This window comes from Leptinotarsa decemlineata, unplaced genomic scaffold (assembly GCF_025532065.1).
Source record: "Leptinotarsa decemlineata unplaced genomic scaffold, Ldec_3_MD MMD2_tig00002974_RagTag_RagTag, whole genome shotgun sequence".
Classification (NCBI taxonomy): domain Eukaryota; kingdom Metazoa; phylum Arthropoda; class Insecta; order Coleoptera; family Chrysomelidae; genus Leptinotarsa; species Leptinotarsa decemlineata.
In genome coordinates this window covers 8,654,231-8,674,603 of record NW_027412578.1, presented here as the reverse complement: position 1 = coordinate 8,674,603, position 20,373 = coordinate 8,654,231, and the positions used below count along the sequence as shown (strand labels likewise).

At 36.4% G+C, this 20,373-nt stretch overlaps 1 protein-coding gene across 1 annotated transcript; it reads right to left on the bottom strand.

Moving 5' to 3' along the window:
* Nucleotides 1-5,223: 5,223 nt before the first annotated feature.
* LOC111506392 (uncharacterized) lies at nucleotides 5,224-10,728 on the bottom strand. The gene is made up of 4 exons (XM_074177226.1): nucleotides 10,531-10,728; nucleotides 7,504-7,694; nucleotides 7,313-7,423; nucleotides 5,224-5,395 (listed from the first exon to the last, which is right to left on the bottom strand). The coding sequence occupies exons 1-4, from the start codon at nucleotides 10,666-10,668 to the stop codon at nucleotides 5,233-5,235; spliced, it is 603 nt and encodes a 200-aa protein (XP_074033327.1). The 5' UTR covers nucleotides 10,669-10,728; the 3' UTR covers nucleotides 5,224-5,232.
* Nucleotides 10,729-20,373: the final 9,645 nt, after the last annotated feature.

Genomic DNA, 20,373 nt, shown 5'->3' with positions numbered 1-20,373 from the left:
AAATTCAACGCCAGAACCACAGTGAACAATGACTGCATGAATATTATAAGAGTGGTCTACTAGGTTGAAATGTTCATCTATTTCAAACCTTCCAAAGAGTTTCTTGCTTCCGTTAGAGGTTGAGTCTTGTTTGAAAATCATCAGTGTTATTATTAGATTGACTGGTGCCTCAGCTATACTTGTTTCCTTATAACAGTCAGTTAGTTTTGCGCATGTTTGACAATATAGTCGATCATCACCTGTTGAAAATTCCATTTTCAGATAATTTAACAATAAGCTTTGCACGGACTGGTAATTAGTCGTATTAGGAAAAGCTAGATGAAGTTCCAGAAATTCACATAAGTTTTCAGTACTTCTTGAACATTTACCACAAAGTAAACAAGTGAGGATTTTTCCAGCAAAAGATTTACAAACACAAAACGAGATGGGTTGTACGGAATCATTCAGTCCAGAGCGGTTGGGAGTATTGATTTTGCTATTGTTTTGCTCACGAAGAGTATTCAACAAGAACCCCAAGAATTCGGAACAATCCTCTTGTTGTCCTAACGAGTATCTAGTGGACTTCAAAGACTCCAGGAAATCGGTTGGAGGGAAAGATGATACCTTCTTACGAAACTGCAGCTGCATGAACAGTTGTTTGAGTTTGATGAATAAGCAGGAAACATTCCCGTTCTCGTTCATCATTAAAACTTCGTTCTTGAAATTCTTCGTCATGAACAACACTTGTAAAATGCTATTCATGTAACAAGTGTTTCCTAAATTATCCAATCCAATTTTCTTCTCTAGATTTTCAGAACAACTCTCTACTGATTCGTAAGGAAGAACACGTTTCACAGAATCTCCATAAGAACCATTTCTCAAGCTGCGATCGATCCCTCCAAGTGAAAAAGGGTTTCGTAGAGGGATCGATTCGGTTCTTGCTTCAAGTTTATAGAATATACAATATATACATAGATATTATATGTGTGATTGATGACTTGTTTACTTCATGGTAATTCATGATCACTTAAATGAAATGAATGAAACTTTTTTTATCTAAATACCACTGGTAAATTTTATTTATACGACCGGTTTCGGGTTTGATCCCACTATCAAGTATAAAACTGAAATCTGAATTTTGAAATATCGATTCCATTAGAATTTTCAGGTATGCTGCAAGGACAGGTATTTGAGAGACAGGATGCCAACTTAAAATACCACTCTGAAAATTCTAGGGGCTGTTACACTCATAAGTTCAAGAGAGGAGACCTACATAAATCAAGTTGCTCGTTTAGGGGTGTATGTTTCTGGTTTTTAATTGATTTGTTAATTTCCATAGCCTCCAACAGATTCGTTTTTCTCCCTTTATTACATATATGTAGGATTTTGAGGTTATCTTCATTTATCTTGTGGTTTGATTCTTGAAGATGTTCGTACATTGCAGATTTTTTGTCCAAACAGACGTGTTCACGCAGTCTTGTTCCAAAATTTCTACCGGTTTGGCCTGTATATACTGCAGAACATTCGCCACACTCTATTCTATATATACCCAATTTTTTCATTCTATCCCGTTTGGGTTGTGCATTAAACAGGGTTCTATCTAAATTATTATTACTTGTGAAAGCTGTTGAAATTTTGTATTTAGAGAAATAATTCAAGTTTGACGATAGTCGTGTCACGAAGTGTTCTGGCGATGCATTGAATTTATTGGAGCCTCTGGAGACACCCTACATTTTTTTATGAGAGAGAGGACATTGTTAGATCAAGATCTTCAGATGATGTGGTGATGCAGGTTTTTCCGGGTTTTCCTGCAGCTGAAAAAGCAAATGCGCCACTTGAATCAATGAAGTCGCCCCGGAGCGCCAATTAATGTTTATTGTTGTTTTTATTTTATTTTTATCGTTGTTTTAATAAAACTTTAGGTCAATTTTGAATATTTTCTGAAAGTTTACCTGAGTATTAGTAATTGATGCTACTGTACTTGACTATATTGTGTTCTTGGCAGTTTGGGTATAATTTACTCATAAGTGTTTTGTGAGTTTTAGCTGATCTTTTCTATTAGGGAAATTGGTAACTGATTGTTCACTGCAATTTGCCTACTTATTTTTATTTCATCTTGGAAATTCTTTTCCGGTAAAGGGATTGCGAAAGCTCTGTGTATCATTGACCTAAACGCGGATAACTTATGTGAGAGCGGACTGAAAGAGTCAAAGGGAATTGTACAGTCTGTGAACGTGTTTTTCCGGTAGATATTGAATTGAAAACCATTATTAATTCTTGAAATATTCAAATCCAAGAAGTTAAGCTCCTTGTTTTGTTCGATTTCTACTGTGAACTTAATTTTGTTATGCAGACTATTGAGAAAGTTTAAAAATTGAACATATATATATATATATATATATATATATATATGTTCAATTTTTATAATATATATAATGTTTCCGTTAGGTATCTATAGTTTTTGTGGAGTATGATCTTTAAGATCAAGTCTGCGATACCACCCCAAACATTTATACCGTATGTTATATGTGTCTGAATCAGTGTGTTATACCGAATTGACATTTATTTCAAGTCAAATATCTCTCTGTAGGCTTTAAACCTATTGGTCATGCTCTTCAATTTTTTTGATACATAGTCTGCGTGGCAGTTCCATCTGAGGTGACAGTCTATTATAATTCCCAAATATTTAATGTGAGAAGCTAAAGGAATCTTGTGAGATTGTCGCTGTAGCATGTGAAAGAAAGATACACATTAGCTATATCTACATTACAGCTTTTACTGCAAGGCTACTACAGTAGAAACCAGGTATCAACATCAAACAATATGTGATTCAATACCATAGAACGTTTTTTGTGAAAATGTTTTGAGAAACTTACTAATAAGATTCATTTCGATTGTCAACCAATAATTCGATTCACTTTTGAGACCGCATTATTACAAAAATCAACAACAAACACTCATATATACTGGAAAAACATCAGATGAAATGAAAATAATACTGAATGAACAAAATATTAGCTTAGCATATAAGACTCCTTAGGTAGACATATAAAGAACAATAAGTCACACAAAGACAAGGATAACAGATCAGGTAACTACAAACTACCAACTACCACGCGGATCATGCTCAAAAGTTTATATTGGAAGCACATCAAGAAATTCTAGAACAAGAAACTCCGAACATAAAAGAAGTGTTGAACTGAAGAAGACCAATTCCACGTATGCGTGCCACCTTTTGGAGAACAATCTCGATTTCAACACCATCTACGACATACAGAACATAAAGGACGTAAATTGAACCCGCTGAAGTTTCTGAAAATCAATAAGGGCAAACATTCAAATACCCCACTGAACGACCAACCAGAAGTTAACCACTCATCATTGTCAAACCTTTTTCCATAATGCCAATAATCATTTATATTTTCAACGAAAGTCATTTTTTGTGGAGGAAAAAATCAGTTTTTTATCGACCTTTTTTTGGGTAATTGTTACCTTCCACAATCTGAAAAAATATAAAAATTATAATAGAGAACTTTATACAAGTGTAGAAGGGCAAACTTTTTAGTTTACCCCGATAAGTTACTGCGTAAAAATCAAAGTATTTTTCACAAAGAAAAATCTTCTATTTATCAGTAACTTGTCGTATTTAACAATTTTGCCTATCAAAAAAAAATTATTAAGAAATAATACTTATCTTTTACTTTTCGGAGGCCAAAATCTGCCTCCGTCTTCATATTCAAAATTCACCTGCTATCCTAGAAATAAGATTGTGATTGTTCTTCACATTTTACCGGTTTTCTCATTTACCATTAAGCAAGCAAGTGAGGCAACTACTACTGTTGTTTATAAGAATTATAGTCAAGTGTGTTCTAATACTTACAATGAAGCCACGGTGAAAATTGTGAAATATTTATTATCGTGGATAGTCAATATAACAGGTTATGTTTGTCAATGACATATCTGAACACGTAAGTTACTCAAAATTTGTGTTATATGCTGATCACCTGAAGCTTCACAGACCCATAAATTCATTTGAAGATACCAATTTTCTTCAAAATGATAATAATCCCATCTCTATTTTTTGTAAAGAAAATTACTTGGCATTAAATATAACCGAGTGTAAAACAATAACCAGGAAAAGAAACCCCATTGAAAGAGCGTATACATTGAAAATATTCCTATTGAAAGAGTCCGTGAAATCAAAGATAATGATGTAGTTTTCACTTCAAACTACAATTTCAGTATTAATGCTGAAAGATTACAAGCAGAATGTTCGAGAAGACTTGGTTTCATCCTCAGAACTAGCCATAACTTTCCTTATAATACTTATAAATTACATTTTAATACCTACTAAACTGGAGTATACTTTTGTTACATGGTCGTCTCACACATTGGCACATGATGATTTACCAGGAAAGGGGAAAACTGAAAAGTTTGTTCTTTTTTATCCTTTGGGAAATTCTCTATTTATGATGCACTGTTTGGAACCTTTGGTGTAGTGATGAATATTACTGGAGTTATTTTTATCGTTATTTTTAACACCTCGACACGTGTTTCGATCACCAAGTGATCATCTTCAAAGAGGAAGATTAAAATTGTTTTAATCTTCCTCTTTGAAGATGATCACTTGGTGATCGAAACACGTGTCGAGGTGTTAAAAATAACGATTTGGTGTTGGGAAAAAACTCCAGTAATATTCAAATTCCCTATTGATTTAGCTTTGTTCAATATTCAGATTGTAGAAGATTCAATATGAATGGCAACAAGTCATTGACTCCTCTACAGAAATTGTCTTTCGAAGAATACTATTTTGGAGTGTTTCATTTGATGTGTTCTTTTTCATAAAATTGATCTCGATAAATTAGCGAACAGTAATTATTTTTATAAATCATTCAAAACGTGTTTGAAAAAGGCTATATCAATATATTTTCATGTAGGTACTCGTATGCCCAATTGAAATCATTTGCTGCTTTGTGAATATTTACCAAAGACAATTCCAATTTCGGTGTCTTTATTATTTTTCGTCCTATTTTGAATTGGATATGAGTTACACTAGTCTCTATAATACATATCAATACGTCTTGATATGTATCATAGAGATTCTGAATACCATACCACTATCCATGGTGATCAATATAAAAAAAAATCAACTTATTTGTCATCCATTAAGAGTTTCGCAAGTTTAGCTGTTTATTCATTTTGAAAGGGCAGAGTTTCAATCAATGAATCAAGTTAACGGTTTCATTTGTTTATTCAAGTGAGATACTGGGAATATTCTCCCATCGCCACATCAATCAAAGAAAACGGACATTTGAATATCTCTCCACACTCTTGATTGTCCTTCCCCAACCGCGCGGCCCAGTGGTATATACGATGCTCGTCCGGTTCTGATGCCAAAAGTCTTTCCATTGGGTATCTGAAAATATGTTAATGTGTGTGCAGAACTGAGAATATACTGAAAAAATCCATACAGTGATTAAATATGAGTTACATTACAACAGAATGAAATAATAAAAAAATGCCACTACAACCAACAAAACATTGAACTCGATAATAAAGAATCGAATCGTATCACTTCGTCTGTAGAACAGCAAATGAGGAACTCGCGTTCCCTGAGGCTTCAGAATGTATTTTTCCTGTACGGTTTTGGCCGAAGAATCGTCGTACATTAGCCAGCAAATTCGATAAAAAGAATCGAAGCGTTTTACTTCATCTGTAGAGCTGTAAATAAGGAACTATCGTTTCCTGGGGCTTCAAAAAGTTTTCGAATTCAAAGAACGAAGAATCATCGTACCTTAGCCAGCAGTTGTAGCCGACGTGAAAGGCATTGATCACGTAACCGGCGGCAAATAGAAAATATTCATTCTCTTTGGACTTTTGAGTACCTATTGACACTGAGACGTCAGGTTTCTCACAAAAACGGAGGTTAGGTTGAGTTAGGAGATTATGTTGGGTTAGGTTAGGTTTATATGAACAGATAATGTTTTTCTTGTGTGTGAGGGGTGTTTCCTCAGATTCGAATACCAACTCCTATACAAATAGGCGAATTGGCTGTCCTTGTTCATCTTTCACTGCCTGAACCACTGTGCATGCTGTTTTCGGCGAGTGCATTGCTTGGGATGTGGGGGTAGAGCAAACCGGCCATCGGATGCCTACTTCCACGTAGCCTCGCTAGATACGAAATGACAGAATCACTTGTGGTTCTGTTATTCCCTAACTGAATGGCATCCCAACTATGGCCTTATCCTAAGGTGTATGTATCCGTGCCGAGATACCGGGCGCCCTCTCGTCGTAGCATCGCCTTGTCACGGTAATGCGGGGCACTGCTGTGACCTTCTTTCCCTAGCTACTCGTGGGACTTTTATAGACGGAGTAAACTTAAAAAAAAACTGACGCTGAGTCTATAGAGGAGATGGATGTCGAGTTTACAACTCCAACTGACCTCCCTGTAAATTCAGTTCAGGAGCGAGAGCTTCTCAACTCCCCAACCCCTGATCCAATGACTGAACCTAAAAAAAGGTTTGGTGGTGCAGCCAGGAAACGACTGAGTCGTCTCCTCAAGATCGGGGTACCTTATAAAACCCCCTTGCACCAAATTCTTGAGCGGCGTACGCAGAATCTATCCCAGGTGGAGGAACAAACCCTCCATGAACAGGTTAGCAAACGTTTGTGCTCAAGTGATGAATTACCAAAACCAGAGGCCACAAAGCCCTGCACGGTTGAATCTAAGGCATGGTCAGGTGTAGCTGACGTGCAAAAACCCTCATATAGGAAAGTTGCAGCGGGTATCAAGGTGGGAATCTTGTACCTTGACTATCCGACTACCTCATTAACGATGAAACAGCAGAGCATATACTTTGTGCCTGCCCCGCTGGGGATCGAATTAGGTTTTTAGTGTTTGGCATAACCGTACTCTCACCATCTGACCTGAAAGACTACTCTATTTGGTCGAGTGTGAATAAGTGTGAGCCACAATATAACCTTGCCGGTTGCGGTGGAGGATCGAATAGACCCATTCACTTTGAAAGTAACCTCACATAACCTATACAAATAACTCAAACGACCAGATAACTAAGAATTTTCAAGAATGAAAATATCACATTTGCTAGATCCTACATAGCAGGAGAGTACCTATTGTGAAGTCTATTTTCATTGATACTGCGACATTATTTTCATGAAAAAGGGAGGTTAGGTTGAGTTGAATTAGTCTGAGTTAGGTTAGGTCAGGTTGGGTTATGATAGGTCAGGTTAGGTTTATATGAATTCTTTGAAATCGACCAATAGAATCAAAGTAATCACTCATGATACACTGAGTATACAAGAAGAAGCTTACCGAAATACTATTTTGAGAATAGAATCCAAGAGGTTATCTTCTTTAGGGAGGAATCTGTAGCTAGCTTCGCAGAGAGTTCTCAAAATGCATGCCCTTCCGTCATAACCCATTCTGTAAAATCATTCTAACATCAGTAAATATACATATTTCAATTTTTTTTGTCAAAAAGAAGTGAAATTATCGGTACATACGAGTCCATGATTTTTTCCATCTTTCCATAAAGTTCCCTCCGATTCCGCCTTTTTCCAGCAAATTTCGGACCCAAGAAATCTTTGAAAGACCTTGTATCATTTGGTAACTCATAAGCAATACCCCAGGCGATACTTTCGGTGAATATTCCCGGTGGATAGACCCATGTCTGCGCTGTCATACATACTGCAACCTGAAATATTAAATTATCATAAGGAGGTAATGAAAAATTGTTCAATAATCAATTTTCGAAGAATTAAATATAAGCTGAATAATTTTTCATAGACGAATTCGTTTTTATTTATAGGTATAATTCCACGAAACTTTAAATTTTTCTTTTAATACAGTTGTTGTTTAGAACGTAGGTTGAAGAAGAAAACTTGCTCAAAGAATGATTTTTGAGTACATCCAAAAAATGTTAAATCCGTTAGCGTTTAAAAAATCAATTTCACTTCCATTTTGAAAATTGAAAAGTACATATAACCTGTATTCGAGAGGATCGTTGTCACAAGATGACGCTGATAACCTAACCTAATCTAACCTAACCTGTATTCGAGAGGATCATTGCCACAAGATGACGCTGATAACCTAACCTAACCTAACCTATCGATGTTAGATGGATATTCCATTTTTCAATTCCGTTATTTGTGATTTTGAATATTTCAATTCGTGGAACATTAGACACAGCCATCTCGTAGTTACTCTCAAAGTCTAGATGCCAAAGAACCACCTTTGTATGTCTACCTTGCTACGATGTACCGAGTATTGTTCAAATTTCAGTGATTTAACGCAAACATTAACTGTTGTATCTTTGTTTCTATCTAGTAGAAGAGTAGGATGCTAAATAAAAGAATTTGTTTTATCGTGTAATTCATTTATGACGCATGTATATTCTTTCATTGTTCCAACTGTACTAGGCATCAACTTCAAAAAGTTCAAATTCTATACAACCAATTCATTCACATGAAACCCTTTCCTTGTAATATTTTCTCTTCTCAAAATCACATTCGTGCAAGCATATTTCAATATGTATGCACGATGCGTCTACAACAATCTATTTTGTGGGGTCAATCGATTCTGATTTTTTGAGGAGTTCAGGAGGAGGATTCCAACTCCTCATTTCTCAAATATTACTCCTTAACCCCACAACTTTATGAAAAAGAATCATGGAGGTAATCACTAGGTACATTGTATGAAACAAAGTCGCTTCCTGATATCTGTCCCTGTGTGCTTAGATCTTTAAAACTCACCAACGAATTTATGAATAGAGTGATTCCATGGTATATAACATGCATAATATAGAAGAGAAACACTGATAATTTTATTGGTTTTCATTTTTTTACGCATACATTGCAAGCGCTGTCTGAAACTTAAGAGATATATCAAAAATATGCACTACGGTATTGTACACCTTAAGAAGATCTATAAAAAAGTCATGAATGGTATATGTCTATCTCTTAGGGATAACCCACAATAACCATTTTTTATTAATGGCTTATTTGCGAAGCGACTTAAGCAATACAACATTAACCCTTATCCAATTAAGTAGGTTAGGTTAGGTTAGGTCTGAAGTGAGTGGGTCTATTCGACCCTCCACCGCAACCCGAAAGGGTTTATTGTGGCTCACACCGATTCACACTCGGCCAAATAAACCCAGTTTCTTAACGAAACCGATTAGTTTGTATGGTGAGTGGTATTTCAAGTATATGCTCTGTTATTTCATCATTTTACAGACAGTCAGACAGTCCAAGTCTCTTCATATGATGATTCAAATGACAGTGACCTGTAGGAAGGCCTGTTAGACATCGTAGTTTATCCCTACTGTAGTCCAACAACTGTTTGGTATCAAGCTTCGAAGGGTGAATAAATGTCTTGGAGTGAGCCAATCCTGGAAGATTCTGCCAGAAGTCCATAAACCTCCTTGCCGTCCAGGTGTTCAATCTTTGTTTGGCAAAGCCTAATGCGATGCCAATGACAGGGAAGCTGCTTGCAGCACCCTCCTTTGCATTGCCTTCCAGGCCAGTATGGCTAGGAATCCACACCAGCGATAGTCTGTTGAGTCTTCCTATCGTGGAGATTCGTTTTAATTTGCTAAACATTTTGACGTTGCTCGGAAGGAGCCAAGAGCTTCCAATGCCGCGTGACTGTCCGAGAATATTTTTATTGACTTGTGTATGAGGTTGGATTCTTCCAATCTCTACGCATACAATTCAATATCGTAAATTTCTTCTTGAAATACAGTCGCATAGGCAGGTTGATGTCTCTATCCTGGGTTTGCGACTGGAAGCACCTGCACCAGAACCGGAAGGTGTTTCCACTCCTTTCTACTCGGAAACAGTACTTTAAGGCAGTTCGTAGTTGACAGTTGGAGGCATAAAGTCCAATGCCAACAAACAGTCTGTTGCACTCTGCATTGAATTGATTTGTGCAATTGGCAATGTGCACAAGTCTATTTGAAGTCCATCTAGCCTCTCTCTCCAGAAAATGTGAAGAGGAGCTATATCTAGAAGGATCTCTATGGCCGCTGACGATGTGGTACTGATGGCTCTGTAAGCCAGAGAGCTTCGCCTGGGCCGTTTTCTGTAAAGCCTTCGGCCATCAGGTAATTGCACCATATGTGGCTATTGGTCTGACAATCATCACATCAATTCAATGGATTTGTTTGGTACCTAAACCCCAAGTTTCACCACAAATCCTTCGACATGGTCATAGGGACAGTCTGGCTTTGTTCAAAACTTTTTCTAATTAACATACAGCATACCGTGTTAGGAATCACACGTTAAATGGTAAGCCCTCGTTAGCCCTTAGCTCGCACAAGTTTCTCAACTTCTAAGAGTTGTCGTTCCTATGGGGGCGACAGCTGAATAACGGAAAAACAGATTTTAAACAGATTTTTTTTCAAAAGAGATGTAATTCAAATGGATATTTTCGAAGATACATATAAACGCAAGCGATTATATATATTTGGTATCAGCATTGCCTCCGTGCGAGCCGGCGCGGCTCGCTAGTAATTGAATAAATGAACTCACTGAGACACTGGCTCCTTCGGGAAACGTTAAATATCTCTTTCTTCTCGATAACACATTATTGGTAGAACTTCTGCACTCGGTGTAATCCACTAGAAAAAACAATACTGACACAGACACATAGATAATATTGCACTTCATTTTTACAGTAATTCCTGTACACTATCTTGGTTACCCTATAAATTTTCGAATGGAAATATCGGTTTTAATTATATGAGCTGTGTTAATTAAGTAACGGTGTTCTTTGGGAACGAATCTAGGTTGTTGGTATTCCTAATTTACATGTAATATGCACGCATACAAGTCAGTTACAATGGTTTGGAAGTAAGTTGAAATGAAATGAGAACAATAAATACCACCTAAAAATACCTGCACAAATTTCCTGCAAATAATCAATACATCCGCAAGATGGCAACAAGAATGAGTAAACATCCACGCATTCCACTACATAGAACAAGTCTGTTTGAGAAAGGTCCGTGCTATAACTGTATAAAAATATATAATGCACTGCCCCAACATTTCAAAGAAATCAATACCATGAGAATCTTCAGACGAACTTTGAAGGGATATCTGATTGAAAATCCCCTATATTCAGTTGACGAATATAACAATGTCTGTAAAGCGTAACGTATGAGTTATATATGCATACTTTTTTATTTTTTGTAACAGCCACAAATTACCGTACTCTAAGGGATGATATATATATATATATATATATATATATATATATATATATATATATATATATATATATATATATATATATATATATATATATATATATTTACATTTTACTTGAAATTTTAATGCAATTTTAAGTATTCACTTATATATTTATATGTTTGTTTGTAAATTGTAATTTTATATTTGACGTTGCTGATGTTTCATAGGAAACCCTATCCCCGAAGCTCCGATACATTCGGGAGGGCGCGCCAGCATTATCAACCAATGACCACTCCCCACACCGTGGGGTAAGTGATCATTGGGTCCGAGAATCATTTGCCCTGAGCAAGCGCAGTGAGCCAAGAATGACAGCCTTCTGCATCTGTGCGGCTAAGATTTCTGCCTTAGTGCGGCAAGCCGTTATGATTTTAAGATTCGAGAGTAGAGAGGACATCATTCCACCAAGGACTCCAATAATCAGAACAACCATCTTGACAGAGTGATCTGGATAGAGTCTGCAGAGTTCGAAGAGAAAATTTCGATATTTTATCCGTTTTTCCTCCTCTTTTCTGACGATATTCGTCTCGCCAGGAGCTGAAAACTCCACGACAAATATCGTTTTGCTCTGGTGGTCGAGAAGGACCACATCAGGCTTATTAGCTTGTATGAGCCTGAGGGTGGGGAACGAATAGTTCCAATAAATTCGGCACTTCTCGTTCCCCACAACGGATTCAATATCCCCCGGAGCGTAGGGCAACACCGGTGTCTCGTCAATACCGTAAGAGTGCCGTAGATGATAATATAGCACTCTTAGGGCCGCGTTATGTCGATGGATATAGGCCAAGACCGCATATGCTGGACACGCTGATAGCAAGTGCATTAGGGTTTCGGGCACCTCACGGCAGGCCCCGCACCATGTGTCAGGAACCTCTATACCCATCATGCGACTGCGGTAGACTAAGGTATTGAAGACACCATCCTGACAAGCCATGATGAACCCCTCAGTTTCCGACTTCAGCCCACTCGACCTGAGAAAAGCGAAGGTCAGGCGCTTTGAAAAGCCAAGGTCTCCAATGTTATTAAAGAAGACCCCATGCATTGGCTTATCCTTGTGTTTCCGCAAAAGTAAGGTAATCTTTGCGGTTTTTATCTGAGCTTTTTGCTGAACAGGTTCCAACTCGGTGACAGAGTTGTGGTCACCTCGTTCAGTGTCGAAAACTATACCGAGTTCATCAGTTGCTCGGGCAGCTGCTCCAATTCCTGCTCTCTCATGGTCACGAACCATGCAGAGAAGGGGATCCGAACTCCTGACGACTTTACAGGCTGTATCCAGCACCATTCTGTCATGTAGATACTCGAAACTCAAAAGTCCACGGCCTCCCTGTTGTTGGGGGAAGTACAACCGTGGAACGGACGATTTGGGATGCAAACTTCTATAGAGATGCATCAGTTTTCGGGTCTTTATGTCGAGTTGATACAGCTCCTCCCGAGTCCACTTCACTACTTTATTATTATTGTTATTAATATTATTATTATCATTATCATTATTTTCATTCATGTAATTCAATGTTTATATGACAATAGCTGTTTAGAGAGGGCTTTTTCTTCCAGGTTGTTACCGAACGTTACTTTTTTGCATGATCTAGACATTTTTGTAAAGCGTTATTTCGAAATTACTTATTTCTCCCTTTCTTTGGAACATTCCCATATTCTTATATGAAAATGAAGAAGAAAAAAACCAAAACCTTTCTTTGCTATGATACCATTTTCTTTGATCCTCTCATAGTTCTAGTAAATGCGATAGTGTCTAGATAAGAGAAACCTCAAAATATAATTTCGAATTTGCTGTTGCTTTTCAAAACGGTTCACTCTCAATTAGTGTTTGAAAAAAATTGAGAGAAAAGTGTATTTGTATCACCCCTGATGGAAAAAGCGTCACTTGCTAAAATTAGAGCAAATGAATGAAAATATATATTGTCGAAAGTATTTCTCTGAAATTTTCTATCATTCCATTCGATCAAATAGGATTTGGTATTAACTGAAAACATTTCGTCACAAAAATGTCATAAATGTAAATATAAGAAGTTTAAACATTGCTCAAGTTGTTTTTTAGTTTATTCATTACGAACAAACAAACAGAACATTCATTTAACGATTTATATAATATGTAAGTCATGAATTTTCATCAAGTATCGGCTAATTCCATCATATACAGTTTCAAACTCTTTTGAAACAATAATTACAACATACAAAAGAAAGGGTACCCACCCACATAAAATAAACACTCAAAATCATTATTTTCTTATGATGTTCCCCCGGATTTATTTTCTCCAACAATATTCCGGTATTTTTCTGTTTCAGCTATACACAAATTCATTGTCCCCATTTCTTACTGCTTGTTTATACTTCCAAAAGTTAGTTCCATCGTTATTTCAGCTATCTTATTCCGAACGTTCAGAAAGTCTACATAATCTCCTAAACAATTCCCAAGAGAATGACGAATAAACATAAAATATGTCTGTGTCGTTCTTTTATGAGAACATTATTAATCAGAGTCTGAAATGCCGAGTTGAATTTCTTTATCACTCACTAACTTCTTCGTCCGCATCATTGAAAGATCCAGGCTCCATTTGAAAAATTGCTCAGGATCAACGTCGCCAATAAGAATATAGAAACTTGACTGGGACGACATTATCCACGAGGAGAAATGATGCACATAACTTATCTGAACGGTTTTATATTTCGGAACTAGAAAAATGGAAGAGTGCCCCATAGACGGGGAAGACGGCAGAAATGCCTCTTTCCGGGGAAGCAGCTAAATGAGTGAGTTGTGAAATTATTCAATCTCAACAGAATGAAAATTCGACCTACTTCAGAAATTTAATTGCTGTAGCGTGACGATCAGAAAAAACTGGAAGACAAATATTGAGAGATTTGGATCATTGAAAATTTTAGATGAAAGTACAGTTATGATAGAGTTGCATCCTTTTTCACACAGTCCTTCACAAGAACACTGGAATTCACAAAAGGCTGACTTATATCAGTAGTAAACTGTTGCAAAAACCAAACTTCCACATCCTATCACCAAAATAATATTTTTCTATCTTGAAGTAGTCATCAATACAAATGGGTATATCTAACTTCGCTTTGACTTTAGTTTTCAATAGTTATATCATTATTTCCAGTGCGAAGCCAATATAAGCTTCTACTCCTTCTGGTTTGAATCTCAGAACTTCTTTGTAAATGTAAATAATAAACTGTTCCTGTATCTCTGTAACAAAATTTCTATCATCAATACTTGACCTCAAATAGAAAAAAAATCCAAGTGACAATTTTTCAAAACAATTTTTTTCACGGACAAAATCACAAGCACTGCAGGAAAATCCTCAAGCGCTCTCAGAGCGGTGCCTGTGCGAAAGTAGATTCATGTTCGATGCGAATCACTGGAGAATGAGTTCATTTGGGAAAAAGTTTTCAGGAAGTCTATTTCACATAAACGTAGTTCTTCAAATGGAAGAGTTCTCAAACAGTGAAGTTCGATGTACTAAATTGAACCTTAAAACTATGAGCAGCCACAGTCCTTCGCGTATTTCTGATATGTACTGCCCTTGGTGGAATAAAATGTGCCAAGTCACGTGAAGTATTTATGAAAGAGAGACAAATAATCTCCAATCTATATCAAGGTTGCAAGTTAGGTTTTTGTGAACAATACTCCAAAGAAGGTCTAATCTGAGCTTCATACAACATCAAAAGTTACTAGGGATTGGACAGTTTTCTGATTCGAAACAGTGTTCCGAAACAGTGAAACATAATTCTTAATATTTTACATTAGCTGGTAGTCAAATGCAGAGAATGATTAATTTTTTCAAGTCGTTACTCAGGTAAAGTACAGTTCCGAGTTTTTTTTAATTAGGTATGAGAATATCGATTTTTCCTGCGATTATCGATATTTTGTAAAAATTAATTATTTTATCAAAAAAAACTAGATAAGATGTACAAAAACTGAGATATTTCATGTTTTTGAGTCATTATTTTGTGATAGAGTATAAGAAACTATGAAAGTTATCCTCAACTATTTGAGGTTGGATATATATATATATATATATATATATATATATATATATATATATATATATATATATATATATATACAAAGAGAGATTTTATCGAGTGGGTATAATATAAATATCAAAAATGAAAACACTCCAAAAGTGGGGCAAACCGCGGACACGTGTTTCTGGCTATTGGCCTCATCAGCACGGTGTAGCCAAGAGTAAAGATGGGCAACACTTGTTTGCCGAAAGCAGGAAACAACACATATGCACGGAGTCAACAACAGGAGCCAACCGCACATTTACTGGAAAATAATTCCATGAAAATCAAAAAATAAATAGATAAGTACTCTTTGATCATTCCCATATTGATTTCAATTTAAGAGCCACCGGTATACAGCTGTTTCAGCCTATTGGGCATCGTCAGTACCGGGCAGGCGGTCCTCGATTGAAGACAAAATGAGAAGAAAGTACTTGATAAAAATAGCTGCGTAATATATCATATTACGCAGCTATTTTTATATATATATATATATATATATATATATATATATATATATATATATATATATATATATATATATATATATATATAACCCTGGATTAACAGGGTCTCTCAGTCAAAAAATAAAAAATCAAACTCTGCTTTACTTTGCCAAGCTTTCGCTTCTAATGGGAAGCTTCTTCAGGGCAGTAAAAATGAGTGAAAAACAATAAATTAAAGATATAAATTGACGTAAAAGTTAACATGTATACGATTTTTTTTTATTTTCATTCCAATTTTTTTGTGCCACTTTCATATAGTGATAGTGAACGTTAATGTACATTTTGTCCCAGGTATCAATATTGAAACACTGGCTGATGCATTGTTGGACAAATATTAGAAAAAAAACTGTTCCTTTGTTGTATTTTATGCAGTTATAATCTAGATTGAACAGCTCTACGAGATCTGTTGGAAAAATGTTGACAGTGGCATATGGTGATTGTACTCTGAGCCAGAAAAATGTTCACAAGTATTACATACTTTTCAAAGATGGTCGAGAAGATGTGATGAACGCCCCAGCACATCAAAAACCGATGAAAATGTTGAGAAAGTGAAGGAAATTGTTATGAAGGATCGTCGAATTACTATTAGAGAAGTTGCTGAGGATGCCGGTATATCGGTTAGTTCATGTCATGCAATTTTTCGGAAGTTTTCGGCATGAAACGTATGGCAGCGAAGTTCGTTCCAAAATTACAACAGAACTCGTATTTTGTTCAAATGTCCACTATCGCTTGCTGCGATACTTACTCTTCACTCATTGGTCGCTGGTAGTAAAATTTTGCTACTGTATATCAAGAGGGGGGAACGTGAGGTTTTCAATTTTTGTAACTTATCCCAACTGAACTTTTGACTTTTCTTGTTGTTTCAAGGTGAGGCCACTGAAAACAAAATCTTGGAGCCACTCTAGCTTCTTTAAAAAAATTCTAGAGTCACACGAAATATACAGAAAGATGAATTGAAATATTCATATGGTCTAGCCCAGGGGTCTCCAAACTATGGCCCGCGGGCCAAATCCGGCCCGCCAGTGTCATCAATCCGACCCGCGACAGCCAATGATTTACTGTCATCAATCTGGCCCGCAACAGCCAATGATTACCTAATTGTTGTTACTATTGCTGTGATAAGTTGAAGAAGAAAACACAGAATGATAATTACTCGGTTTTATTTACTTGCAAGTTAAAACTTAACGACAGAAATGATGTCAAAGAAAACGTAAGTATCTAAGTTTAAGCATATTAATAACTAACAAATAATTGAAGTGAATCTCAGTAAAACAAAAATACTAATGAGATTTATGTAATTGTGATTTTACACCGACAATACTGTGGATCAATATCAAAAGAGATTTAAGGTGCTCATCGGTTAATTGAGATCTGTAAATATTCTTTATATACTTCATCTTGGAAAACGTTTTCTCACACAAGTAAGTAGTACCAAAAACAGAAAACAACCCACGAGCAAATTTATGCAAATTATCAAATTGTTCCAGTGGAAGACTCTTATAAAATTCCAACAAATATGAATTTTGATATTTGTTCTTAAGCATATCACTGCACCGTTAATCAATAATTTCCATTTGGACTTCCGGAGCCAGGGTTTCAATGTCAGAAACAAAAGGATTTTGAAAAAGCTTAATTTCATTCGCAATGACATCAAAATCTGAAAAACGAGTATCAAAATTTATCTTCAAAGCACTCAAAGTTTCGATTGCAAAATTGACGGGAAATTCAGTCTCTGTAGTGTGGCTGAATATTTCACATGTTTCAAAATGTGTGAAACATTTTTTACGTAATTGCGATTGAAATAGTATTATTGTCTGCCTGAAGGATTTGATATTGGTGTATAAATCAGGGAGAAGCTGATTTTCTCCTTGCAATCTCAAATTCAGTTCGTTCATATGATTTGTCAAATCGACATAGAAGGCTAACTTCCACATCCATTCACTATTTTCTAAATCGGCAAAAGGGCGCTGCTTCTCATTTGAAAAAATTTCGATCTCAGCTTGAAGTTCAAAAAAGCGCTTAAGGACTTTTCCGCAACTAAGCCAGCGTACGGCAGTATGATATGGTAAATCATTTTCTCCAATCTGTTGAATAAACTCGGGGAATTATCGGTGATTCAGCCCAGTGGATCTGATGAAGTTAACAACTTATATGACTGGTTTTAGAACTTCAGACATATCCAAACATTTTCCGCACAAGGACTGTTGATGAATGATACAATGTAAGACTAATGGTTTTGAACCACCATCATTTTCTACAGCCTTTGACACAAGTGCAACCACTCATTTATTTTTACCATACATAATTTTGCCTCTATCAGTTGTTATAAATTTCAAATTTCTCCATCGAAGGTTCCTTTTATTGATGGCATTTTCAACTCCCTTAAAAATATCTGCCCCAGTTGTCGTACCGTGAATACTATCAATATCAAGAAGTTCTTCATACACTTCATAGCTTTTATCTACTCCGCGAATAAAAATCAACACCTGAGCAGTATCTGATACATCCGTTGACTTATCCAATGTTAGAGAAAACCACTCATGATGTCCATTTATGTCAGACAGTTGAGATGATATATTTTCTGCGATGTCTTGCACCCTCCGAGCCATGGTGTTTGCTGACAAACTAACACTTTCAAATAAATTTACCTTCTCAGGGCATATTTCTTCGGCTACTGCAATCAAGCATTCTTTTATCATTGCTGCGATTTGAGTCCGCGTTTCAAAGCTTCAAATTTTTCCTTCCGCAAACTTCCTGTATACTTGGAGTAACTTTGAAGATGTTTCGATTCATAATGTCGTTCAATGTTATAGTCTTTGAGAACAGCTATGGTTTCATTACAAATTAAACATAGCGCCTTATTACTGGACTCAATCACAATATACTGAAAGTTCCATTTTTCTTGGAACGTTCTGCACTCACTGTCGATTTTTCGCTTCTTTTCCATACTAACAAATCACACATAAAAACAATAAGTGAAATCAAAATACTTTTATTGACGGGTGTTACTTTATTTCACAATAGACAGTTTCGCTTCCTTCGCCTTTCCTACGCAGACTAACTCGCAGTTGAGCCGCTAGCCTTTTTATATGCAATCATTACTGCCATCTCGAGGTGATCGGAATACACTAGCTAGAACCAGAACTTTCTCGAACCAATGCGGTAATTCCAAATATTTAATTACGCCTAATACCACCTAGCGGGTAGCTGAAAAAGATAGTACATAGTACCACTACTCGCCACTAGATGTCGTTAAGTGTCACAATACACAATAATAATTTAAATGAAAAAAAGCGTAAGTTTGCTTAGATCACGCACTTTGCGACTATCCTAGTCTAGAAATATAGTTGAGGACAGAAATTGGCTTTTGGAACAAACTGATAAAATGATTATGGCCCGAAGGCTTCAAAGTTTGGAGACCCCTGGTCTAGCATAATCAAAAGTCAAGCGAGACGCCACTGCTCGGGCGGTTTGCGGTTCATAAATATTTTGTTCTACGGAAAATCGTCGAGTCTATTCATATGGGTCAAATACCCTTGAAATCTAAGTTTTCTTTCAATTTGATTTCCAAATAGTGAGATTCAATCTATTTTTGAACTAATAGTATGATACTTTCTTTGAATAATCAAAACGTATGATACATCGAAGCGAAATGTTTTGGAATGTATGATTGAAATAAAAAAAGTATAGCTGGAATATGCACCGCCTCGTCATTTCCAAAAAATACACGAATATTCAGTGGATATCCATTCTTCCAAGAGTTGGAACTAATCTTAAGCTTACTTAATTCATCTCAAAATCCTTCATTACAAATATTTCTTAAATCTCATTCCATTTATTATCTTGAAACTGACACAAAAAAGTAGCCAGCAATTTGTGATGATATCTATTTCTGAACATAACCTAGTAACAGTGCAGACCAATCAGAATGATCCAGCAAACATGCAAACCAATCAGGAGTGAGCATTTGGATGGATTCCCCACCATCACCAACAGCACCATCAGCCCTACCACTATCCTCACCATTACACCCTCTGCCATCTAGAATCATAAATACAAGTGTACACATAACTCGCCAGTCAGTCATTGCTGAGACTTCGAAATATGACATGTGTCTGATGAAATCTTAAATCTCATTCCATTTACTTTTTCGAAACTTATACAAAAAAGTAACCAGCAATTTGTGATAATATCTATTTCTGAATAACCTAGTAACAGTGCCGACCAATCAGAAAGATCCAGCAAAAGTGCGAACCAATCAGGCGTGAGCATTTGCATGGATGCCTCGTCATCACCAACAGCACCATCAACCCTACCACTATCCCCACCATTACCCCCGCTGCCATCTGGAATCATAAATACGAGTGTACACATAGCTCACCAGTCAGTCATTTCTGAGACTTTGAGATATGACATGTGTCTGATGAAGTCTGCCGCAGTAGCAGGCGAAACGTTTGTTGTAGGTTTTATTCGACTACGGTCAACCAGCCCGTATTGTTTTCTATATATTCGTGACCCCGGCAATGAAAGCAATTTTTTGTTCCAATATTATTTGCTGGAAAGTAGATATTATGAGTGACACACT